The 26,558-nt window shown below is 39.5% G+C and overlaps 1 protein-coding gene across 1 annotated transcript in view; it reads left to right on the top strand.

Annotated features, from left to right (window-relative positions):
* Positions 1–26,558, top strand: part of XRCC5 (X-ray repair cross complementing 5) — a 93,891-nt gene that overhangs the window by 15,919 nt on the left and 51,414 nt on the right. Inside the window, exons 7-14 of the mRNA XM_004033174.3 lie at positions 820–934; positions 2,441–2,579; positions 5,785–5,897; positions 7,234–7,296; positions 11,973–12,110; positions 12,974–13,064; positions 16,059–16,192; positions 19,828–20,021. Of these exons, the coding sequence (XP_004033222.2) occupies positions 820–934; positions 2,441–2,579; positions 5,785–5,897; positions 7,234–7,296; positions 11,973–12,110; positions 12,974–13,064; positions 16,059–16,192; positions 19,828–20,021 (987 nt within the window). The remainder of the gene's footprint in view (positions 1–819; positions 935–2,440; positions 2,580–5,784; positions 5,898–7,233; positions 7,297–11,972; positions 12,111–12,973; positions 13,065–16,058; positions 16,193–19,827; positions 20,022–26,558) is intronic.

Genomic DNA, 26,558 nt, shown 5'->3' on the forward strand with positions numbered 1-26,558 from the left:
TTGGAATTAATGAATTATAGAGTTGTAAACAGTGATGATAATTATAGGATGGTGCCCTCACTTTGATACTCTAGAGCAGAGGTTCTTTTTTTTTTCCTTTTTTCTTTTTTTTTTTTGAGACAGAGTTTCATTCTTGTTGTCCAGGCTGGAGTGCAATGGCGCCATCTCAGTTCACTGCAACCTCCGCCTCCCAGATTCAAGTGATTCTCCTACCTCAGCCTCCCTAGTAGCTGGGATTACAGCCATGCGCCACCACACCTGGCTAATTTTGTATTTTTACTAGAGATGGGGTTTCTCCATGTTGGTCAGGCTGATCTTGAGCTCCCGACCTCAGGTGATCCGCCTGCCTTGGCCTCTCCCAAAGTGCTAGGATTACAGGTGTAAGTCACTATGCCGGCCCTGAGCAGAAGTTCTTATCCTCAGGTCCATGGTTTTCAGGGAGTTGGTGGTGAATCCTTTATATTGTGTGCAGACTCATTCATGAATGTGCTTTTATCACATCCTCAAAGGTGTCCTTGGTCCTGAAAAAATGTTAAGAACCTCTGGCAGAGTTGAAATAAAGTATTGAATAAGAGGAAAATAGAGCTGTTCATTTTCACCTGTTAGTAAAGTAATTCAGCTCCTCTTCCCTTCTAAGCCAACTCACTCTTGCCCTGGCTATCTCCCAACTTGTGGTTGTTGTTTTCTGGCCATCTCCTGCTGTTTCTCTCTTTATAGTTAACATTAGCTCACTTCTCATTGTAGAAAATCAAATGCATCATCCAGCACAAGTTAACATTTAAAAATTATTGCTTTCATTTTATATTTTTCTTTATTAAGTGAGAGTCTGAGAAAACTGTGCGTCTTCAAGAAAATTGAGAGGCATTCCATTCACTGGCCCTGCCGACTGACCATTGGCTCCAATTTGTCTATAAGGATTGCAGCCTATAAATCGGTAAGTGGCAGGTACACATTTTTAACAGAAATGTTACCAGGCAGATAAATACGTGTATATAAGGAACAGACAATTCATGTGTGTGTTACTTGGAACCATAATTACTGCTTTTCTAGTTGTTCTCCCTGCTCATTTAATCTCTGTGTTTAGCTTTTTGTGTAAAAGGCAGGCTAGGAGAGGAAGTTTAAAGAATTGTCTATAATAGAGTTTGATTTCCTCCTCTTTTGCTTTCTCTCCATTGGTAATTGATTGTTAATCATAAGTTCTAGGCCTGTCTCTTTTTTTTAAAAGAAAGAAAATGAAATGCATTAAGCTGTGTTATTGTAGTATCATAGCAGAAATGTAGATAATGCACCAAAGTTAAGTTCAGTTTTGGAGCTCAGTGACACCTAATTCAGTTATGAATGATCTGATAGTAACAGCATCTGTGAAATGTAAAAAAATGTTTTGTTACTGTAAAATTGCATTTTATAATATATGTACATTTATATACAGTAGCACACTTTAAAAAATGAGTTGCTTTTGGTGATTATTTGACGAAATTCTAGTTTGAGTAGGAATCTGATGCGTGCCTTCATATAAGCCTCCTTGCCTTTTTCCTTTAAGTGTTCAAAATAAATAGGAACATTTTAGACATATAAAATAAATATACAAAAACATGTTTTTATGTATTTAGTTTTTTTCTTTGTATGTTAAAGAACTTAATTCCAAAATACATGATATATCCGTGAGAACCTTGGGGCAGTTCTTTATTTATTTCAGCTTCCATCAAAGCCTAGAATAGTGTCCCTAGGAATGTGAATATAGTCTCCCTCCTTTCTTATTTTGGCCTGCTTTTCAAATTTCTTTGTTGATTTCTGACACAGATATATTGCTTCTTTTTTTTTTTTCTATTGGAAACTATGATAAAATGTATAGTCCTCTTTTTATTAGACAGTCTGGCTGGGTGCAGTGGCTCATGCCTGTAATTCCAGCACTTTCAGAGGCTGAGGTGAGCAGATCACTTTAGGCCAGGAGTTCGAAACTAGCCTGGTCAACCTGTCTCTACTAAAAATACAAAAACAGCCAGGCATGGTGATGTGCGTCTGTAGTCCCAGCTACTTGGGTGTCTGAGGCATGAGTATCGCTTAATCCCGGGAGGCGGAGGTTGCAGTGAGCCAGGATCGCACCACTGCACTCCAACCTGAGCGATAGAGCAAGACTCTGTCTCAAAAAATAAAAATAAATAAATAAAAATATTAGACAGTCTGAGGTTTTGTATAGAAAGTGTGAATGTAAATATTTGTGGGTTACTTTTGGGAGAAAATGAAATGTAGAGAAGGTTATCCAGTATATTTTGTTATGAAATAAACTAAAATTTTCATAATAGGCATGAGCAAACAAAATAATGTAGCTAGAGTAATTGTTCTGGATTTTTGTCTGTGCCAGAGAGTGTATTAGGTTTTCATCTTCTATCAATTGGAATCCTAACTTTCCTTGTTTTCCCTTTGTGTTTTGGAATGTAAGATTCTACAGGAGAGAGTTAAAAAGACTTGGACAGTTGTGGATGCAAAAACCCTAAAAAAAGAAGATATACAAAAAGAAACAGTTTATTGCTTAAATGATGATGATGAAACTGAAGTTTTAAAAGAGGATATTATTCAAGGTATGTCAGTAAGAGTTTTCACTGTTGCCTAAAAGACATTTTCTTCAACATGATATGATGCAGGCTGGGGTTTGTATTATTCTTTGTTTAAAGTTATTTCTTTGAGTTATAGAGATATAACAGTTTGAAAGGATAATGAGACCCTAGGTCCTTTAGCTCATTTGTTGGGTCTTAGGCAGGTCGCTTCTCAGGAGTACACTTGGGTGTTCCATCTCTGTGAGTTTTAAATGTCTTAAGTGATAGTACTCAATACTTGGCTTTATTTTAAAGTTTGAAACTCACTAGCTAGGAGCATGTTTAATATGGTTGAACTAAGGTTTTTTTGTTTGTTTTATTTTTGACTTTCATGGTGATTATTCTTCTAAGGGCCAACTTCAGGTTTTATGTCCTACCAGATATGCTTCCTTGATTTAGGGGCTGAAAATTATTTGTATTTATTATATTGCTTCATATTAAATAGGATTTTTAAAAAGTTGTACTCCTATGTTATACCCATTTGGATTGAATAGTGTGTCTAGATGGCATCTTTATCCAGAGGACTTAGAAACTAGCTGAGGATATCTGTATGTTCAAGACCTAAAATTATTAAGATACCAAATGATGGTTAAGATAGAAACAAGAGTCCTTAGATAAATGTTTTGCCAGGCTATTCACTACCCAGTATAGTTTTGATTTGCAAGTCTTGAAAATAATTCTTTTCCTCTGTGACACTATATTTCATCTTACAGTGTATATTTGTGTGTGTTGGAGGAGGGGGTTGTTTAAAGGTGGTGGTGGTTATGATTCCTTCCTTTCTCCTGATGGATTGTATGTAGAATATAATTAATACCCTACAATTTCTACCAGTTCTTGAATTCAATTCTGTAGCATAGAACATGAATTTTGGAATCAAACCTGGGTTAGAATCATGGTTCCATCATTGGTTAATCATTTGATCCTAGTATAATGACTGGCTCATAGTAGGAAGAATAGCATGATTAAAGGCACAAGACCAGGAAAGTAGGGGGACTTCTCAGAGATACTAAGTAGTCCACTTGGGTTGGTGTATTGAGCATGTACAGGTTAGTACTTGAGGGTAGCATCTAATGGACAGCCTGCATTTTCTCTTTTAATCATCAGCGACCATCTTATAAAGCAGGCACTCTTTGTTATTTCCATTTTATAGATAAGGGAACTGAGGCTGAAAGACACTCGTTCACATATTCAAAGCCACACAGTTCTCAACTAGCAGGACTTGGATCTAGGCCTGTACTGCTTCAGAGTCTGTGCCTGCATTCTGTTCTGAATTTGGACTGAGTAATGAAGGGCTTTGGGTAATAGGCTAAGAGTTTATGCATAACCTTGAAAACAACGTGGAGCCACTTACAGTTTTGAGGAAGAGAATGTCATTGGGGCTATGTTTTAAGAAGATTAATATGACAACTGGTTGTAGGTTGGATTGGAAGGAGAAGGATCTAGTGATAAGGATGGATGCCAGTTCTTTTGGTTGTCAGCAAAGAAGGCATCCCTGGTTATCTTAGGCAAAAAGGAAATTTATTGCTGGGGCAATGGAGAGGGAAGAGTTAAAAACTGCTTGGGTTCAAAGAGCGTAGAAGTGCATCTTTTCTCCTGTCCTCCAGTTTCCAGCCCCTAATCAGCTAGAGGTTTTTGCTTTTTGTTTTTTGTTTTTTCTTGAACTAAGGGACCAGTATACACATGTGGGCAAAGGAATCTGGTTAAATGTTGTAGTCTCTTGTAAGTATACAATGTACATAAGTTGGAGTTATATGCCATTTCAGTAGATGAACCAGAAAACATAAAACAGTTTTAGTTAGAATGTTCATTACAAGTTAACACGATTCAAACGATTCAAGTAAGATGATGACTGATGACAGAGATAAGACAAACATTTGGTTTAGGTACCAGTCTTAATCATGTGCCATACATTTCCCTGTTAATTTTTTGTTGGAAAGTTTGGTTTTGTCACTAGCTTTTTAAAAAAGACATACATGGAAATAAAAATGTGTTTCTATTTTGAGACGGACTCTTGCTCTGTCGCCCAGACTGGAGTGCAGTGGTGCGATCTCAGCTCACTGCAACCTCCACCTCCCAGGTTCAAGTGATTCTCCTGCCTCAGCCTCCTGAGTAGCTGGGACTACAGGCGCGTGCCACCATGCCTGGCTAATTTTTTTTTGTATTTTTAGTAGAGACAGAGTTTCACTGTGTTAGCCAGGATGGTCTCAATCTCCTGACCTTGTGATCCACCTGCCTCGGCCTCCCCAAGTGCTAGGATTACAGGTGTGAGCCACTGTGCCTGGCCTAAAAGTGTGTTTCTTTTTAATAAAATAAATGTCATCAACAGACTAACAGGAACAAATAAACACTAGATCACAGAATCTGTCCCTGGATATGAAAGTTTTATTGTGTCTTGGGGTAAAGATGCATGTGCTTTTCCTTTGCATTTGTCCAAGGCCAGAATCCTTGGATTTTGATGCTCCTTCTTCCCACAAAACATAGAAGATACTGTGTATTGAAAGGTTGTGATTTTTCATAGAATATAGGCTACAGAACAGGGCTGGACTTTTTTTTTTTTTTTTTTTTAAGAAGCCAAGAGCCTATATTTATATAAATATCCTATGTGATTAAAAAGAAAAATAAATACAGTTAAATCCCAGAAATAAAAGAAATTTAAATATAGAAAAATATATAACTTATCAGTTGAATGTTTCCAAACAGAAGAGTTTTAGCTTCTGTCAGGCATTGCATATCTCCAGCATACGTTTTTGAGAACATTTTATTCTGAAAATTTCCTGTTGGCATTTTTCTCTGTGGGTCTCTAGGTTTCTGAATAATGTGTTCTTATGTTTACAAATCATGCTGTACTTTAGTCAACCATGGTTTATCTTTGGAGGATAACTAGTACGTTAACATTTGCCAGATTTTTTCTTTTAGGCTGGGTAATCATTGAGGTAACTAGATTGCAAAATATGCTACTTTTAAAAATGTAATTAGATTTTAATCATCTCTATATTGTATATGTGGTTTGTGTATCTGCTGCTGCTTTTTCACCATTGATCACGAGGGGCAGTCATCTGATTCCAGGGAATAGAAGATGGAGGCTTGCTCTGGCGTGTGCGTGTATTGTTAATGTATGCATAGAACTAATTTCAGCTTGTAGAAAATGAGGCCCCATATGCTTAACAGATGCTCTTCTCTTTTTCTCCAGGGTTCCGCTATGGAAGTGATATAGTTCCTTTCTCTAAAGTGGATGAGGAACAAATGAAATATAAATCGGAGGGGAAGTGCTTCTCTGTTTTGGGATTTTGTAAATCTTCTCAGGTACGATTGTGAACAAACCAAATGAGCTTTTTCCTAGCTGTTATTTGAAATGGTATGCTTTTGATTGGTCATTTTATTTATAAGGTATATTTATTTCACTTTTAATTTTTCTAAAATGTAGTCTGGGGGTTAATGTTGCCGTGGTATGTATTTTATACATTGGGAAACTGAGGTTCAGAGCCGTTAAGTAAATCTATATGAGCATAGCAAACTAAAAATACAGGATGGTTTTTGAATGGGGAATGGAAGTGGAGATGAGGGGTATTTGAATTATGTGGGCCTAACCCTCATCCCTTTGAGGTTCAGTCTTCTTGAGCTGGTATTATGGTGAAAGTGCTCATAATCTCTCAACTCTAGAGGTGGGAGGGCATAAAAATGCATGAGAAACATTGCCCAATACAGCACATTGCATGTTCTTAAAAATAAACCCCAGGCTCCAGATTTCATAGATCAGACAAAGTTGATCTTGGTAGATAAGTGCAGGTGGTTATGATTTTCAGAACTCTTCAATACTCATTTTCTAATCTGGTATTAGTAGAGCTGTCTTGACCCCTCTTGATACTGTGCTAGATAAGTTAATTGAATTTAAGGGGGTGGGGGGAGAGACATGCAGTACTTATTTTTGATTTAATTTCTCTTTCTTTCAACCCTTCCCCTCTAATTCTTCACTCAGGCCTCTACTGTTCATCAGTGCCTCAGTGCTACTCTTAGGAGGAAATGCAAACCACTTAGCTTTGTTCTTAGGAGACTTCATCATCTGATCTTTGTTAATCTCTGAAATCTAATTTTTCACCTTTCCTCTCACACAGTGGCACTGTACTACTCCAAGAGCAGTTCTCCAAATGTACCATGCTTTTACAGCACTCCAGACTTCTATCGGTACTGTTTTCTCTGCCTGGAACGCTTGTGCCCAGACTTTTCTCTTAGTTCCTGTTTGTCCTTTTAAGTCTCGACTTAGGTGTCACCATTTGCAGAAACCTTCCCTGATCCCTCATGACCAGGCTTGGTGCCCTCCTTATGTGCTCTTAAAGCACCATGTAACCCTGGACCATAATACTGCACTGCAGTTAATTTCATATTTATCACTGAAGCTCCTCAAGGGCAAGATTATATTCTGTTCACTGTTGTGTTTACAGTACTCAGATAATCTTGGACGCATGCTGGGTGCTCAGATATTTGTTGTGTTGTATTGAATTAAACTTCAGGTAATAAGGTGTTTTTAGTATCTGAATGTTTTTCAGTAAGAGGATTTTGAATGGAATTTCTTGGCAATGTGTGTCGTGGTTATACATGTTACTTATTTTGGATCAAAAGCAATTCTTTTCCTCTCTTGTAGGTTCAGAGAAGATTCTTCATGGGAAATCAAGTTCTAAAGGTCTTTGCAGCAAGAGATGATGAGGTGAGTTGGCAGCAGGTCTTTGAGGTAGTGCTACAGAATTGAATTGTAAGTCTATGAAAGCAAGTTGTTTGGGGCTTTTATAGTTTAAAATGACATGAATTCTTGCAATAGGAGTGGGGAAATCCACTGATGTTTAACTGAAAATGGAGATGTGGTAAATTAATTTGTGTTAGCATGAGCACAAGACCCGAGGACATGGAGACCAAGGAAGTATTAAAAACATTTTGAACCACTGCATTTAGGAATGGGAATTTCACAGTCAAATGTTAAGGAGGGTTGGGGTCAGGTTGACATTTTGTGTTGTCATAAGCATCCTGGATGTGCACTTCAGTGACTCAATAGTCTGCTTTTGTCATTGAGGAAATGTGTCTTTTCTCTATTCCTCTCTCGGTACTCTTCCTGCCTCCCCAAGATACTCTATTTTCAGGCTGGTTTTTCTCTAGCTAACAGCCTATGACTGCTGCATTCTATACTCACATCTGCCCTTTCTGTAAATATTTTCTGTTTGATCTCCAAGTTAGAACTAACTTTGTTGGAGATACTGATTTTAACTGGAAGATTGCAATCTACTATCTGTTTAAGGCAGCTCAAGCAGGTTTCCAAGTTCCTGAAGTATTTGCATTTGTAATTAATAAACTGGATGTAGAAGGCTTGTTTGGGGTGGGGGTAGGGTGGTGGTATAACTAGTATAGTTCTCTTTTTCTCATCACTTCTGGAAGGTAGCTGGTTGCTGATATAGTGGATGGGTATGCCATTATTATCTCAGAACAGTTAAGGGAAGAAAATGTTTGGCTTCTACCCTGTTCTGAATGAATTATTAGAGCACAATATTAGCATACATGAATCTTCAAATTTGAGAATCCTACTTCATGGATTTCTCTTGAATCAAATCCTGTTGGGAATCATGGAAGTCTAGTATATACTGTCAAACCACAACTTAGCTGAAGTTTTATTTTGTTTTGTTTTTTTAAGAGACAAGATCTCATATGTTTCCCAGGCTGGCCTGGAACCCCTGGGCTCAAGCGATTCTCCTACCTCTGTTTCCCAGATAGCTGGGACTATAGGTGTGCGCCACCATTCCTTGCTTCTGCTGAAGTTTTAACTTCCACTTACTGTCTCTTTATGCAAAGAACATTCTGATCACTTCATGAGACTTGCTGGGTATGCAGTGAGGAATCACAAAGTTGTGTTGAGACACACGTGTTGGGTAATGATGTAGGCTTGCTAGCTAAGGGCAGCCTTGTGGATTGTGTAATTCAAATCTGGCCTTATACAACACTAATTTCTGTATATCATAGGATCACTTTGAGATAACTCAAGAAAAACAGATTTATCTCCTAATGGCAAAGGGATACTCTCTAGTGTCAGTTTTTGAGGTCGTCAAAAAATGATAATATCTAATTGGAGCTTCTGAGATAAGCAAGGGAGTAAGGAAACAATGTCATATGAGGACTTCCAGTAAAACAAAACAAAAAAATGCCTGGAGAAGACTTGTGTAGGTAGGCAGGGGTGTAGGAGGGATGGCAGACATAATAGCATTCTTCATGCATTTGGAGAATTATCTTGTAGAATAGAAATTAAACTCTGCTTCGTATCAGAGGGGTGAACTGGAAACAGCAGGTGGTGCTTTTTGTTCAAGATGAAGAATTATTTTGTCAACAAGGATTACTGTCCCCACTGGATTGTTTTCTTGTAAGATGATCAGATCCCCATTTCTGTAAGTTTACAATAAAAGTCTTTATCACCACTAGTCAGATGTACGTGTGGATTGTTAAACTAGATGAATACTGTTGTTTTTTAGCTCAAATATTCTGATTCTTTGGATAATTCCCTCTTTAAAAAGTTTTCTCTGGTCATTAGCATATAATTTTTTGTATTGAGAATCTATACTTTCATGTGCTGATTTTCTCTGTGTGTAGAAAACAAGGAGGGAAAAGAAAGGAAGGAAATGGAGCTTTAGTTAAGTTATACACAGCTGTAGTACTGTTTCACCATGTAGCAGTCATTCACAGCCCCATCCTTCTTCTTGTTTTTTTTTTTTTTGAGACGGAGTTTGGCTTTTTGTAGCCCATGCTGGAGTACAGTGGTACGTTCTCGGTTCACTGTAACCTCTGCCTCCCGGGTTCAAGTGATTCTCCTGTCTCAGCCTCCCGAGTAGCTGGGATTACAGATGCCCGCCACAACGCCTGGCTAATTTTTGTATTTTTTGTAGAGATGGGGGTTTCACCATGTTGGCTAGGCTGGTCTTTAACTCCTGACCTCAGGTGATCCACCCCCCTCCTCAGCCTCCCAAAGTGTTGGGATTACAGTTGTGAGCCACCGTGCCCAGCCCCTTCCTTCTTTTAAACATCCTAATTGGTCCTGTCAAAGACATATAAATAAAAACTTCAAACAAATTGGAAGTAATCTCTTCCTCAGATTCTCATTGTGCTTATCTAGCCCTTTCTTATGGGACTTAACTATTAGAACATACATGTTTCATATTTGCTACATATCTCATTTCTGCTAATAAAGAATGTATTAGGTAAGTGAGGTCAAGGACTTGGCTTTGTTTTTTCACAGGGCTCAAGACAGTGCCTGGCAAAGAACAGGCACTGAGTAAAGTAGCCTTTGAATTGAACTGAAAAAGTAATGATTCTGTTATGAAATCTGTACAGGATTCTAATGGCCAGGTCTTGGGGTCATAGGTTTTTTGTTTGTTTGTTTGTTTTGTTTTTACAACAGCATGGCTGAGAGGTCATAGGTTTTTAACTTTGATAAGGTTAACCGTGATAGTGAGAGAAGTACATAGTGTTTGGGGAGTTTCTGCAGAGAGAGAGAGAGAGAGAGAGCTGACTAAGGTAAATCTGGAATGGAGAGGGTATCAATTTACTAAGCCTAGAGAAAAGGTTAGAAGCTGGAGAGCCAGAGATTAGTAAAGGGGCATTCTAGCTAGGAGGTAATGGTATGAGCAAAGGCCAAGTATGAGACCTGCCCCCAATCAGTGATCAGCTCAGTGAGGCCAGAATAGAGGAACCACTGGAAGGGAGTGACGTGATGAGCTCTGGGAACAGAGGCGGCTGTCAGGGAAGAGATGGATTTGAGAGACAGTATAGAGGTAGAATTGGTAGTTTCGTGAACACTTAAAAGGTGAGGGTTGAGGCCTAGCACTTTGAGAGGCCAAGGTAGGTGGATCACTTGAGGTCAGGAGTTCGAGACCAGTCTGGGCAACATGGCAAAACCCCATCTCTACTAAAAATACAAAAAGTTAGCTGGGCATGGTGGCACGTGCCTATAATTCCAGCTACTCGGGAGGCTGAGGCACAAACATTGCTTGAACGGGGGACACAGAAGCTGCAGTGAGCCGAGATTGTGCCACTGCACTCCAGCCTGGGGGACAGAGTGAGACTCTGTCTCAAAAAAAAAAAGTGAAGGATGAGAATGGTGCGGTGGCATTATCAAAGACCGGGGTTTCCAGTGTGGTTGATTAGCCAATGATGTTAATGGAAATAGGGAATCCAGGAGGAGAATGAGGGGGAAAGATAGTAAGTTTAGGTTTTAGTCTTGTTGTGGTGAATGTGAACAGTTCATACTGAACAGTTTGAGATAACTGAAGATGCCGTGTCAGATATCCACCAGCTAGCAGGCAGTCTAAGTCTAGATCTTAGGAGAGTTTTAAAAATGAATGTACAGGCCTGGTGCGGTGGCTCACGCCTGTAATCCCAGCACTTTGGGAGGCCAAGGCAGGCGGATCACCTGAAGTTGGGAGTTCGAGACCAGCCTGACCAACATGGAGAAACCCCGTCTCTACTAAAAATACAAAATTAGCTGGGCGTGGTGGCACATACTTGTAATCCCAGCTACTTGGGAGGCTGAGGCAGGAAGATCGCTTGAACCTGGGAGGTGGAGGTTGCGGTGAACTGAGATCACGCCATTGCATTCCAGCCTGGGCAACAAGAGCGAAACTCTGTCTCAAAAAAAAAAAAAGAAATAAAAGAATGTACAGATTTTTGATTCATCAACTCATGGGACTGGATGAAATAATCCCCAAGTAGAATTTTAGAGTGAGAGGAGGAGGGAAAGGTCTAAAGTAGAATTTACAAATTGGTGGAGAAAAGAGAATAATCAGGGGAGAATGTTGTTTTTGAAGCCATGAAGGAGAAAGTATATAGAGACAGTGGAATGGTGAGATGCTACTGTCAAACAAAAAAATCGAGAACCAAGGAGTTGGCAATTAGAAGGTGATGGGTGACTTCAGAGGATAATTTCATTAAGGAAGTGGGGGCAGTAGCTGGACTAGACTGAAGAATAATTATGCACTAAGCAGTGGAAACAGCATGCCAATTATTTTAAGAAATTCAGAGGTAAAGACAGGAAAGATACTGATAGCAATTTGTGGAGAGGGAAGGACAAACAAAAGATTTGTTTAGGAGGGCTGAGTTTATTTTTAGGGTAAAGATAAAAATTTAGAGAAGGAAGGTTGAAGCAGTAAGACAGAGGATTTAGTTAATGAGGTTAAGTCCCAGAAGAGCTACAGTAAATGTAATCAAAAGCAAATGTGTGCACTTCATCCTTAAAGTCAGGGGGCACCCTAAAAAATATAAAATAGAAAGTGATAACAGTCTTAAAGTATTTAGTTCTGTTGTGAAAACTCTCACATGTTGAATATGTGTTAATACATCCATCTTTCTTACCAGGCAGCAGCAGTTGCACTTTCCTCCCTGATTCATGCTTTGGATGACTTAGACATGGTGGCCATAGTTCGATATGCTTATGACAAAAGAGCTAATCCTCAAGTCGGCGTGGCTTTTCCTCATATCAAGCATAACTATGAGGTAAAACCCAAAGTCTTAATGTTATTTTTTTTCTTCAGTTCCTTTATTCTAAGCAGTGTTTCTCAGCTGTTAATGTTCATGATAATTACTTGGGGATCTTGTTAAAATGCAGATCCTAATTGTGTAGTTCTGGGGCAGGGCCCAGATTCTCTTTCTCTGGAGAAATGCTGATACTGATCTGTGAACCACACTTTCGGTTGGAGGAAAAAGTATACGTTATAAAAATAATATAAGAAACTTTTAATTATAAAGTATTATAAGAATCTTTTTATTAAGTATTATGAAAATCGTTTTAGATTAAAAGAATCTAATCAATAAAGGTTCACCATGGCCTTTTCTTGGTTCTCATCCTTCTTGACTTATTGGAACCAAATAGAGAAATTACCTCCATTTTTACAAATGAAAACTATGAATAAAGGTTGAGGATATGATTTTGTTGTGATCTTTGTGAAACAGTTTATTTAGGGCTCTCTTGTGTAAAATACAGTTCTAAATTCCTTATCATTTCTTCTGTCTCAGAGAACTTACTGTGGCCGAGCTGGAAAGAGAAGGCACATATCTTGACTTCCAGGTCAACCTTCTGGTCACCCCAGTCTTCTCATTTGTTGTATTGGTCATGCATTTGATAGCAGTCCTTTAGTATTCTTTTATACATTTCTCTTATGCTTAATATTCTTTATACTGTTTGCAGTTGTGAACAGCCAGTAGCAGAAGTCAAAACACTTCACTTTTCATATGCCAGAGTTGGGCTGTCCGATTTTTGAAATATTTCTGTTATGCTACTTTCACAGAATTTGGGATCAGTTTTATATTTTTTCATTAATTTCATCGTTTCTGCTTTTACCCCCTTTCTTTCTCATTAGTGTTTAGTGTATGTGCAGCTGCCTTTCATGGAAGACTTGCGGCAATACATGTTTTCATCCTTGAAAAACAGTAAGAAATATGCTCCCACCGGTGAGTTTGTTTTCATTTAGATCACTCATTGACTACACACACTGTTCTTGGGAAATCACCTGTCTGCTAGTTGTTGGTTGGGGCTAGGTATTTATAGGGTACAATTAGTTGGATTTCCAATCATACACTTAGACACAGTAATGATGAAGGTGGTTTACTTGGTGTTTTTCCAGTAGTAGGGATAGGTTTGCCTTAAACTCACGCAACACTGTCTAGTTTTTGCCTTGGAGCATGTACCTAGGGGAAAGCTTGATGGTAATGGATGTCCATCTCTAGTTGTGAGCAGAGTTTGCCCCTGCCGAAGTGAATCTGAGCAGTATCAAACCTGTGACTTTAGTGTTCTGTGTAAAGTCTGATGTAGCTTTGAAATGAAAAGTGACAGTGCTGAAGATTAACTTTTCTCTTTGCCCTGTTTTTGTAGTTTGCACCAACAGTCCAAGTCTCATTGTTATTTCTGGCTTTTAGGAGTTACTTCAGGCTTGATGTGAAAGGTCCTGATTGAGCATCTGGCTGCAAATGTCAGGGTCCTATATAGAATTATTCTTAGAGCCACAGGTCCAGTCTTCCAGAGAGCCTGTCATTTAAAACACTTGTAATAAAATATAATAGGGGGCAGAAGTAGAAAACATACCGAAAAGAACAACAAATGATGAGTAGATGTTTTAGGTTACAAGTTTATGTATATTGTCTGTGTCTGTGTTAAGATTAGGGAATTGTGAGGTGAGTCTCGGAACTCAATTCTTTCTGTTATTTTGGCTAGATCCTTTGGAAGTAGTGTGCTATAAAAAGGCCAAGAATCAGATGGGTCCCTAGGGCCTGTATCTTTATCTTCCTTCCAGAAATGAGTCTGTCTGCATCACGGTGGAGGCAGGCATGGACCTGATTGTATGGAAGTTGCCACTGTATTACAGTATTACTCTGTCTCTACTTCCTGATAATTCCAAAATTTAAATGAGTAGAATATTTAATTATTTATTTATTTGAGACAGGGTCTCACTCTGTCACCTGGCTGGAGTGCAGCGGCATGATCATAGCTTACTGGAGCCTCAAACTCCGTGTGTATTAGTTCATTTTCATACTGCTGATAAAGACATACCCGAGACTGGGAAGAAAAAGTGGTTTAATTGGACTTACAGTTCCACATGGCTGGGGAAGCCTCAGAATCTTGGTGGGAGGTGAAAGGCACTTACATGGTGGCAGCAAGAGAAAATGAGGAAGAAGCAAAAGTAGAAACCCGTAATAAACCCATCAGATCTGGAGTGAATAAATCTATAGACTTATTCACTATCATGAGAATAGCACGAGAAAGACCAGCCCCTCTGATTCATTTACCTCCCCCTGGGTCTCTCCCACCACATGTGGGAATTCTGGGAGATACAATTCAAGTTGAGATTTGGGTGGGGACACAGCCAATTCTGGCTCAAGCAATCCTCTTGCCTCGGCCTCCTAAGTAGTTGGGACTACAGGTACGCGCCACCGTGGCTGGCTCATTTTTAAAATTGTTTGTAGAGATGGAATCTCACTATGTTGTTGTGGCTGGTCTTAAACTCCTGGGTTCAAACAATCCTCACATCTCAGCCTCCCAAACTGTTGGAATTATGGGTGTAAGCCATCACGTCCAGCCCAGAATATTTTTAAAAACCCACTTTATTGATAATTTATTTTGTCGACATAAATCACTCAGGATCTGAAACATTAAATATCTTCTGTTATCTATTTTCTGCGAGTTAACATTTGTTTACATTTTCTCCATTGGAAAAATGGAACATTAAAGTTATTTCGTGTATTTCCCAGTAGATGTCTATGTAGGGATGCAATGCCAGGATGATCTGGCCTCCTACTACCTTGTAGTAGTAGGTGAAAATCACTGAATGTTCACATGTACAAGTACTGCCCCCTACCTGTTGCTGGGAGGGCCTTGAATTAGCAAGTTCAAGATGGTGTTGGCTGTGCCATTGCCTGAAACCTCCATGGTTTCACCATGAAAAGTCCATAAATGGGTAGAAAAGAAATATCTGATGATAAATATCTGTATGCTCTTTTATTTTGTTGTAGCTGTACAAAAGGGATATTTGAAAAGGTGCAGAATAGAAGTATAATGTACTTTTTAGGAACTACTTACTCTTTTCCACCTTTTGCCTGGTGACTGTGAATGTTCCAAAAATAGTGCCTCAGGTTCAACAGCTGAACTGCTGTATGAATCAGCAAAATGAAAGTTACACACAGTAGTTTAGGTAGAAGTATTTTTGGGAGAATTGCCTTTCGTCCATATTGCTTTGGGCTGTACCATTTTTATTGACTGAGTAGATTTTTATTGAGGAGCACTTGTTTTTTATTAGTATTAGGAGAGACCTAAGGAAAGAGGATGTCGTATTTCTGCTCTCATGGAACTTGAGAGTTTGAATGGAATAGGGCAAGACATGTACGCAGGTGTGATTAGTGTCATGGAGGCATTGAGAGAGGAGAGAGCTTATTCAGCCTCAGTAGATTGTGAAGGAATCAGCTCACCCTGATCCAATGGTGTCTTCCTGTTAAGGTGCTGTACTCTGATAAAAGTTATATTAAAGTCATTAAAATGCTTGTGCTTTATTACCAGAGAGGTTTTTTCTTTTTAATGTTTTTCTTCTTTAGCTAATTACTAGTTTTTAAAATATTAGCTCAATGGATACTAAATATTTTGTTCCAGTCTCCTTATAGGGATTGGTTTTTATATGGCTGTATTCCTCTGAAACAAACTTTCTTGCTTTTGATCTGATACTCCATTGTCAAAGGCTCACTGAACTGGAACCTAATCAGTCAGTCACTCTAAATCGATCTTTTCATGGATAAGAAAACCAAGACTTGGGTTAAATACGTGCATAGCTAGAGAATACTTTGGCAGGGCCAGGACTGTATAACCTGCCAATATTGCTGTGGATAGCTCTACGTAGAAAGCATTTGTTTTAGTGGAGAATAATGGAAATAATCATTTTTCTTTCGGCTTCTCTGTTTAAGAGGCACAGTTGAATGCTGTTGATGCTTTGATTGACTCCATGAGCTTGGCAAAGAAAGATGAGAAGACAGACACCCTTGAAGACTTGTTTCCAACCACCAAAATCCCAAATCCTCGATTTCAGAGATTATTTCAGGTGAGAGAAGAAGGATGAACAAGTCATATTTCTTTTAAATGAAAGAGAGCTAAGTGCAAAGTTGCGGTAATTGGCAAGTCCTAAATAAATGTCTTTCTTCTCTGAAGGCCCCATTTGCTCTATTTAATGGAAGAATAACATCTTCCTCTCCTACTTCAGAAGGTAAAAATATTCTGAGCTCTTAAAAAGAAAAATAAAGTTGGAATGCTTTCTTTTTCTTTCTTTTTTCTTTTTTTTTTTCTGGAAGAAGCTTACTTTAACAAAAAAAAATACAGGAAGGCCAGTTGCCCATGCTGGAGTGCAGTGTTGTGATCATAGCTCACTATAGCCTCAAACTCCTGTGCTCAAGCACTCTTCCCGCCTCAGTCTCCTGAACAGCTGGGATTGCAGGCACATGCCACCATGCCTGGCTCATTTGTAAAAATTTTTGTGAAGACAAGTCTTGGCCACGTGCGGTGGTTCACGCCTGTAATCCCAGCACTTTGGGAGGCTGAGGCAGGTGCATCACTTGAGGTCAGGAGTTCAAGACCAGCCTGGCTAACATGGTGAAACCCTGTCTCTACCAAAAAATAAATTAGCCAGGCATGGTAGCACGTGCCTGTAATCCCAGCTTCTCAGGAGGCTGAAGTGGGAGAATTGCGTGAACCTGGGAGATGGAGATTGGAGTTAGCCGAGATCACGCCCCTGTACTCCAGCCTGGGCGACAGAATGAGACCGAGTCTTTAAAAATAAAGGAAAAAAAAGGTTCCTAGGCTGGTCTTTAACTCCTGGGCTCAAGCATTCTGAGTAGATGGGACTCCAGGTGTATACCATAGCCCCCAGCCAGATGCCTCTTTTATATTTTTTCAGGCTTTTCTCCTGTATTGTATGTAAATAACACTTTTCTTCATTTTCTATATCAAAATAGTAGGAGAGCTTATATGAACTCTATAATAATATAACATTGTTAGAGAAGAAGTGTTCTAATGCCACATTTCTCAAAAATTTCATAATTAAAGGGAGCATAGGGGTCAGATAAAAAGGTTATATTGTGAAATTATTAAAGAATAATTAAAATACAGAAAATATAAAAAATCTTCTGAATCTGAGTCCAAAGGAATTGGAAGGCAGAGATTGGATTAAGGTAAATTGGGGAGGTTGACAAGAGAGTTGACTTATGCTGAGGAAGGGGAGGGCTAGACCAAGGTTGAAGGAGAAAGGAATATTCCAGTCCTGGATTCAGTTGACGACAGCAGGACATAGGCTTCTCTGACCCCCACAAAACTGAAAAAAATTATATAAGCAGCTTTTTAAGGCAAGCTGTTGCTCACAGAGGAGTAGAGGGCCCTTTTCTGCAGGTTGGGGGTAACAGGGCATGTGCTGCAGAGACCACAGATTCTCCCTTATGACTCATTTCATGAAACATCTGTAACTAACTTAAGTCCATATTGGGGCTTGTGATTTGAGGGATCCTCTACTTGAAAGAAACTGCCTGTTTTTTGATGCTTGTAATTCTTTTAAGTAGTGAAAAAAATCTTTTGTTCTAAAATTAGAGATGTGAAGCTTAACATGTGAAGACTTGACTCTGAATACTCATGCCCCTCAGTTTATGATGGGGATACACGCCTATAAACCCATCTAAGTTGAGAATATAAGTTGAAAATGCATTTACTACACCTAACCTACCGATCATCATAGCTTAGCCTCACCTACTTTAACTGTGCTCAAAACACTTACATTAGCCTACAGTTGGGCAGAATCATCTGACAATATCATGCACTGTAAAGGTTGTCTACCCTTGGGAGCTGCAGCTTGATATCACTGCCCAGCATTGCAAGTGTCCTACTGAGTTCTACTGAATGAGTATCGCTTTCACACTGTTGTAAAGTGGAAAAATTTTAGATTGAACCATCATAAACCAGGGACCATCTGTACTCTAGCATGCTAAGTGTAATGAAGTATAAATTACAGATATAAAAATCCTTTGGTGTTTTTTTGGCAAATGTACTTGAAGACCTAAAGTCTTGTGCCATTTGTAGGAAAGGTAGGAGCAGAGCAGTTCAAAGCTTACCAAAATGGTTCACTGTGGAGAAAAAGAGAAACTTCTATGAATACTATTTTGCACACTTATCTAGAGTAGGTTGTATTTATCTTTAATAAATGCTTATTGGAATAACAAACAGATACAAGCCATAAATACAGTAATCTTACTGTTTACCTTTCTGTACTCCTTTTAGAGCATTTCCTTTTCTGGGCAGGCCAAGGCCTGGCCCAGTAGACTCGAGGCAGGATAGGTGGTTGAATGAGGTGGCATGCTGTGTAGAACTTCACTCACATGGGCAGTGGAGAATTTGCCCTGGCCTTGATCTTGGCGCCCCTCCCCCTTGGTGTTGCTTCTTGACACCGCTGTCAACAACTAGAGCCCTGGAAAAGAGCACTTTATTCCTTCAGCTGTTATCTGCCAGGTGCTTATTATGTGCCAGGTAGTATTTTTGGTGCTTAGAATTCATTCAGCAGTAAAGAAGAGAAGAGCCCTACTTGTAAGGAGGAGGGTTAGATAATAAACAAGTAAACTAAAAAATTGATGATTTTAGATAATGATGGAGGCTATAAAAAATATAAAATAAGGGAAGTGACAGAAAATGACTGGGGTGGTAGAATAGGGGTGGAGGGGCTACTTCATATAGAGTGTCAGGGAAGGCCTCTCTGCGGAGATAGTATTTCAGCAAAGACTAAAATGATTTTTAAAAAAAGGGCAAGGGTGGAGCTGACTCTGTTGAGGTTTAGGGAAAGACAGAGGAGGCAGAGGTAGTGTTAAGCCCAGGCCCGAAAGTTAGGATGAGCTTGGTGTATGAGCGAAGCAGGAGCCCAGCCTATTGGGGTTGTGAGTGAGGAGAACAAGTGGCTGGTGATGCGATCAAGGAGGCAAGCAGGGCTGCATCATAGGACCCTAGGGTATGGTGAGCAGTTCATTCTCGGACCACTTCCAGTCAGACAGTGGAAGGAGAAGCCGGGAAACCAGTTAGAAGGTGACTGGTAGGCCAGGGATGAGGTGATAGGGCCTGGGCAAGAATGGTAGCAGTGGGGAGAGAGAAAGGTGGATGGACTTGTGCTGAAAAGTGCAAACTCAGCACTCAGGGACAGCTCAGTATTCTCATCTCTTTTGCAGACCTCTCTCTGGGACTCACTGAGCATGGGCAGCTTCCCTGTAGCCACCTGTTTCATCCACCACATGGCATTCTCTGAGATTAAGTGAGGGAGAAAGCACAGCATGATTAAGAGAGATAAAAGGATTATAACAAGAAAGTTATAATCCCTGATTATCAGGTCTTAGAATTAGGTATTTTAGGGAATCTTGTATATTCCCCAAGTAGTAAAAGCAACAGCTTTGATTTATAAGGTGAGGCTCCTTTCCAGGAGGTCCAGAGCAGAAGATACTGTTGCTAGGCTTGGATCTATTTTTACAATTGGTTTTAGGTATTGACCAATATCCTGCCAACAAAGGTGGTTCTGGGTGAATCCTCTTGATTGTTTTTTACATGTGGTATGAATCACTTAGCCCTCCCACACTAAAGGTGGAGGATCCCTGATCAGAAAATATAAAGAAGCCATGTATGTCTCCATCTGTGTTTTAAAATCCTTACTTTTTCCAACAGTGTCTGCTGCACAGAGCTTTACATCCCCGGGAGCCTCTACCCCCAATTCAGCAGCATATTTGGAATATGCTGAATCCTCCCGCTGAGGTGACAACGAAAAGTCAGATTCCTCTCTCTAAAATAAAGACCCTTTTTCCTCTGATTGAAGCCAAGAAAAAGGATCAAGTGACTGCTCAGGAAATTTTCCAAGACAAGTAAGTACTTGGTATAGTTGCATTTAACATTGGGGTACATAAGAGTTGTGGTCATTTTGGAGTGGCTCTGGAAGTGTCACATAGGGGTCTATGGAATTTAAAAGGTGGGAGGAAGAAGCCTTTTGCTATTTGGCCCTTATATTGAAATACTGATTTCTTATATCTGTCTGCTGTGATCATATTTTATCCTTGCTGTTCACCTTGGATTTAGAGCTACCTTCTGGGCTGATGACTTTTTGATCAGCATCAGATTCTTGGTGAATTATATATAATGTATAGTCAGATAAGTTTCTGAATATCTAAGGCTAAATGTTACCCTTTTTAAAGTAAAGTATTGAGAATGAATGTGTTGAAGATCATAGGTTTTTTGGGTTGGGAGGAGATTAGATGTTGGGGATGTCAATGAGATTTTTGGAGGAAAAGTGGGAACAAGAGTGAAAAACTATCAATTCTTCAGCCGTTCTATTAGTGTATCAGTGATGTATTTGGTTGTGCTATTGGGGAGGTGTTTGTAGTTTTAAGTATTGCAAAATGCTTTTCATATACACTTAAATCAAGCTTACAACTGGCTATTAAGTTTTTTCCCTCTTCTGTTCACAATCTGTGTCAGCTTCCATTCAAAACAAAACAAAAATAAAACAAGAAGAAATTGTTGTTGCTTATCCAGAATTATTTGAGTATGTAAAATTGATTTTTACCAGGTTTAGGTCAACCAGTTATTGGTGACTTTTTTTTCTCAAGCTGGAATAATCTATACATTTCTTTTGGCTGTATTTTGAAATCTGATTTTAAACCATGAATTTTTTTCCCTTTTTTATTTGATTTTTCTCTCCACAACTATCTTTATTGACAAAGCTTCTTATTTATAAATACCCCAGTGGAGAAGTATTGAGTAATTTCCGGAAGTCTTCACAGGTTTCTATAAATCATTGATTTAGAGAATTACTGTCTAAATTGAATAGAAAGTTGTGCACATTCTGTGACTTTCTAAAGGTTAACATCCAAGCTTTGTCAGAATTGAAAAAAAAAATCACGTGCTTGGTTCCTCCGCACCAACTGCCCGCCCCCCATAAGACCATCTCTCAAGGAAATTGATAGATTGTTTCTTGATAGATTTTATGATGTGCATTTCTTACACATCCTGGAGAGGTTTTCATTTCTGTTTAGTCTATCGTTCTACACAAGAAGACTGTCCCTAAAAATTCACTTTCCCCCTGCTATCCTTATCTACCTTCTGGATTTGTATTTTAAAACAGTTCAATAAAAGTCTGCAGCCTTTTCTTTCTATGACACCTTGCTCAAGTCTCACTGCAATCACAGGGCTATTCTCTCTGTGTGTGTTAAATCTCCAGTCCGTGATCTTGATTACCTTCTGGTGTTGTGGTAAAGAAATGGGCCATTTTCTGCTCTTCCCTTTGATTAAAATGTAAATTAGCTAGTTAAAAAAGCACTCCACCCAGACCCAGAAGGATGCAGTTCTGTCGTTTGATCCCTGCTATGATCACACCTTTGGCTCTGGTCCTGCTGGGCACTCTTCTGGAAGCTTGGGTGTGCTGAGCTTCTTGTTCTTTGCTCCCATAATGGCTCGCAGCATAGCTAAGTTAATCTTGCAGGGGCCTGAGAAGTATCTTACTCACACACGCTTGCTCACGCTCCTATTCTCTCTCTTTTCTGAGAAAGCTTAGTTTTTAAGAATTGCGGAAATGATTCATTTAGCAAATATTGAGTACCACCTGTATTCAAGAAGAATGGTTCAGTCCTTTCTACAAGGTTCTAAAACCCCTCAATTTTGATGATAAAGCTCCAGTCAGTTCTAGAGGTAGTTTTTCCAAGGAAAGAAAAAATTGCCAACAGTTTACAATGTTTTTGTATATATTCATCATCTCTGGATCCAGGGTACATATTTCTAGTGGAGGGGAGAGGGGCTAAGATCAGGAGTGGACAAATGTCTGTTCAGGAAGTTTAATCATCTTAAGAGCTGGGAATCATTCCAGTTTTTTCACTTGATATGATTTTGGTGAAATAATTTTACCTTTATGAGATTTTCTTCACCTAAAGAAAAATCTCAAGAGATACTATAACAATGAACACAGATATTAAAGCACTTTGAGCAACTGTCATCCTTCACTTAACGACAGGGATACATTCTGAGAACCGTATCATTAGGCAATTTCGTTGTGCGAATGTCACAGAGTGTACTTACACGAGCCCACATGGTAGAATCTACTACACATCTAGGCTATGTGGTATGGCCTTTTGTCCCCAAGGTACAAACCCATGCAGTGTGTTACTATACTGAATACTGTAGGCATTTGTAACAAAGAGGTATTTGCATATATAAACATATCTAATGATAGATGCCTAGGGAGGCTGAGGTGGGCAGATAACCGAGGTCAGGAGTTCGAGACAGTCTGGCCAACATTTTTAGTAGAGAATCCCCATCTCTACTAAAAATACAAAAATGAACTGGGCCTGGTGGTGTGTGCCTATAGTCCCAGCTACTCGTGAGGCTGAGACAGGAGAATCTCTTGAACCTGGGAGGCAGAGGTTGCAGTGAGCTGAGATCATGCCACTGCACTCCAGCCTGGGCAACAGAGCGAGACTCCATCTTAATTAAAAAAGAAAAATAAAAGAAAATGTAATGCTTTGCACTATGATGTCACAACAGCCCTGATGTCACAAGGCGATAAGAATTTTTCAGTTTCATTATAATCTTATGAGACCACCATTGTATATGTGGCTCATCATTAACCAAAACGTCATTTCGTGGCCCAGGAATGTATTTGGAGGGAAGGCAATAGTCAAAACCTAAAGCAATAATAGTATCATTATCTATAAAAACATTGAACCTTTGAGAAGATCTGATATTTGTCTTGGACTTGTTGAATACCTGGTGTTAGAAGTGATTTCATTTCAAGAGGATAAGAGCACCATTTGACACTGTAGTCCCAAAATATACTAAGTATTACCCTCATCATATAAAAGCATTGCTTCCATTTATGTTGCTGTACACCCTTGAAATGAAAATGTCATCTCTTGGACAGGGAACTTGCATGAGAATTCGGACATCTCAGGTCTAATCCTGCTTGTGCAGCTGATGTATACGTGATCTTGATTTCTGTTTATGCAGGTGGTCTAAAGCTTTCTGCTCTTTTCAGGTCCACGAAGACTCCTTCTCACTTACTCTCAGCAGACATCCTCACTTGGTTAATAGTTAAGACTTCAGACTCCAGAGTCAGCCAATATGAGTCAGACCCCTTGCTCTGCAGTGTGGCCTTAGGCATAGGTTACATATCCTCTCAAAGCCTCAGTTTCCTCATGGGTAAAATAGGGATAATAGGAATATCTGTCTCATAGAGTTGTCATGGGGGTTAATGCGAGCAGTGTATGCTGTTGACTCTTGTATCCCTAGGACCTGGCAAAGTGCCTAGCAAATAGTAAGAACACAGTGTTTGGAGTAAATGATTTTAAAAATCCTAGTCATGTGCCTGGCATGTTAGTAGTGACAATGACAGTAGAGGCCAATAGGTGGTGTATTAGCATCACTCATGCTGCTATAAAGAAATACCCAAGACTGGGGAATTTCTAAAGGAAAGAGGTTTGATTGACTCACAGTTCCACAAGGCTGGGGAGGCCTTGGGAAACTTACAATCATGGCAGAAGGCGAAGGAGAAGCAAAGGTGCATCTTACATGGCAGCAGGCAAGAGCGAGTGTATATCAGCACAGAAGAAACTACCTTATATAAAACCATCAGATCTCATGAGAATTCACTCACTATCACAAGATTAGCATGAGGGAACCGCCCCCATAATCCATTCACTTCCCACCCGGTCTCCCTAAACACCTGGGGATTACGATTCAAAATGAGATTTGGGGCTGGGCTCAGTGGCTCATGCCTGTAATCCCAGCACTTTGGGAGGCCGAGGCAGGTGGATTACTTGAGGTCAGGAGTTCCAGACCAGCCTGGCCAACATGGTGAAACCCTGTCTCCACAAAAAAAAAAATACAAAAATTAGTTGGCTGTGGTGGCACAAGCCCGTTATCCAGCCACTCGGGAGGCTGAGGCACGAAAATTGCTTGAACCTAGGAGGCGGAGGTTTGCAGTGGGCTGAGATCACACCATTACACTCCAGCCTAGGCAACAGAGTGAGACTGTCTTAAAAAAAAAAGAGAAAAAAATTTGGGTGGGAACGCAAAGCGTAACCGTATCAGGTGAGAACTCCACAGTTTTCTGGCCCATCTTATCTCAAAACATACCTGTTTTTGCATGTACCTCCCTTCTTTTCCTGTCTCAGTGAAATAGGGTATTTATTTCATCCTGCCTAAAGTGAATTCCTTTACCTGTGCCCTGGATCCTTTTTTTTCTTGTTTTTTTTTTTAATTTTAGTTTTTGAGACAGGGTGTCTCTCTGTCACCCAGGCTGGAGTGCAGTGGCAGGGTCACAGCTCACTGCAGCCTAGACCTCCTGGGCTCAAGTGATCTCCCAACTTGAGGATCCTCAGTAGCCTCCTGAGTAACTCACACCGGCTAAGTTTTTTATATTTTGTCAAGATAGAGTCTTACTTTGTTCCCTAGGATGGATTCCTTTTTCTGCCTCATCTGGTACCTTAGGCCACTAATAATTTCTTCTCTCTTTCTGTGTTTTTAGCTTCTCCCTCGCTACCACTAACTCCTTTCTTCTCTCATGTTAAATTTCTTTCATTTAACACAAAATAGTCCCCTTGGCTTCTTCCGTCTAATTACTACCTGTTACTAATTACTAATCTAATTATTATCTTTCCTTCCAGAAGCCAGGCTCTTAGAAGAATAGTCTATTCTGCAACCTTTCTCAGCTCTCATTCTCACCAGCTTTTGCCCCCACCACATCCTTGAAACTCATCTTTCAAAAGATACTAACTGCTAAATTCACTTCGGCTTTGTGGTTCTTTGCTTTCTTGACCTCTTTGAAGCACTTGACACTGTCAGTTATTCCTGCTTTCTTGAGACTCATGTATCTGTCTTAACTTCAGCTTCTCCAAATTTTTCTTTTTCAATCTTTGGCAGCTCCCTCTCAGATTCCTGTGGGGGCTGCTTTTGTGTGTTTTTGTGTTGATATTCTGTAGGATTTGTCCTCAGAAACAGCAAACATTTATTGAACCTTATGCTGAAGACAATGGGAAGCCATTAAAGCAAGGGTTTTTAATCAGGGTTCCAAAGATTGATTATCAAGGAATCTGTGAACTACCTGAAATTATATTCAGACTTCAAAACTTAATATGTTAAGTGCTTTACATGATGCTAAGTGCTTTACACACATTATCTGTTTGGACCCACGTTGCCATCCTATGAAGTAGATTCTTCTATTGACCCCCACAAGCTCAGGAGACTCAGGATTAGAGAAGATGAGAAACTTGCCCAAGATTGTAGTTGGTAAGTGTTGGAGTAAGGATTTAAGCGTAGGCAGTCTGACTCCAGAGCTTGTACTTCAAACTGTAATGCCACTTTGCCTTAGCAATGCATGTCCCAAGACCTCTTTTTTATTTCAGAGCCTCAAAAACTACTAAATATCTATCTTCAGCTCAGATTTCTATCCCATCCACTAAATAGCTTAGGTGCCTGTAGGCCCCTCCATTTCAGTAAGCCAGAAATGGCTTTGTTATCTGCTTTCTTCTTCCTGCTCCTTTCCAACCCCTCTTCATGCTATTATTCTCTATTTCAGTGAATGACACCTAATTTCTTGGGAGTCTTCCTTTTCTTTTACATTCTATATGTAATTGGTTTACCAAGTTGTATTACATTTACCTCAAATCTAACCCTTTCACTTAAGGTTAGTCTGGTGGTTAATGGCATTGATTTTGGGGTCGAATTTGGAGCTAAACTCAAGCATTTCCCCCTTAAAAGCAGTTGAAATTGGCAAGTTGCTCAGTGTCAAGTGGCAATAACAAATGCCTGCCTTCCAGGAGGTTGGTTAGGAGAATGGGTGAGTACAGGATTAGTTCTTTCACTTTACTGTGTGCTTTAAACAAGGGATCAAACTTTCTTGAGGCTTGGTTTGCTCATCTGTAAAAGGATGCTGATAATAGCTAACTCATAGGGTTGTTGCAAAATTTAACTGAGATAATTTAAATGTGTGTAACATAGTGACTAGCACATGGTAAGCATTAAAAAGAAACGTAAGCTCTTAATAGCATCGCCCACTGCCACTGCTTTTATGTAGGCCTTCTCATTTTAGCCTGCCTCACTGACATAAGCTCTTCACTAATTTCCCTAATTTGTCTTACCCCTTTCCAATTCATGCTGCTACCTGAGTGAGTTTAAAAAACAAACCTGATCCTATCACTGTCTTGCTTAAAATTCTTAAAAGTAGTGATTCTTAATCATGTGTGAAAGACAGAGAGTGCAGTGAACTCACTTGATACAAAATCTATGAACTGTCTTCCCAGAAAAATGCTTTAACATACTAAGTTTTGAAGTTTGGATATAATTTCTGGTAGTTCACAGATTCCTTGATGTCATCTTTGGACCCCCAATTAAAAAATCCTTGCTCTAATGGCCTC

This window comes from Gorilla gorilla, chromosome 11 (genome assembly GCF_029281585.2).
Source record: "Gorilla gorilla gorilla isolate KB3781 chromosome 11, NHGRI_mGorGor1-v2.1_pri, whole genome shotgun sequence".
Taxonomy (NCBI): Eukaryota; Metazoa; Chordata; class Mammalia; order Primates; family Hominidae; genus Gorilla; species Gorilla gorilla.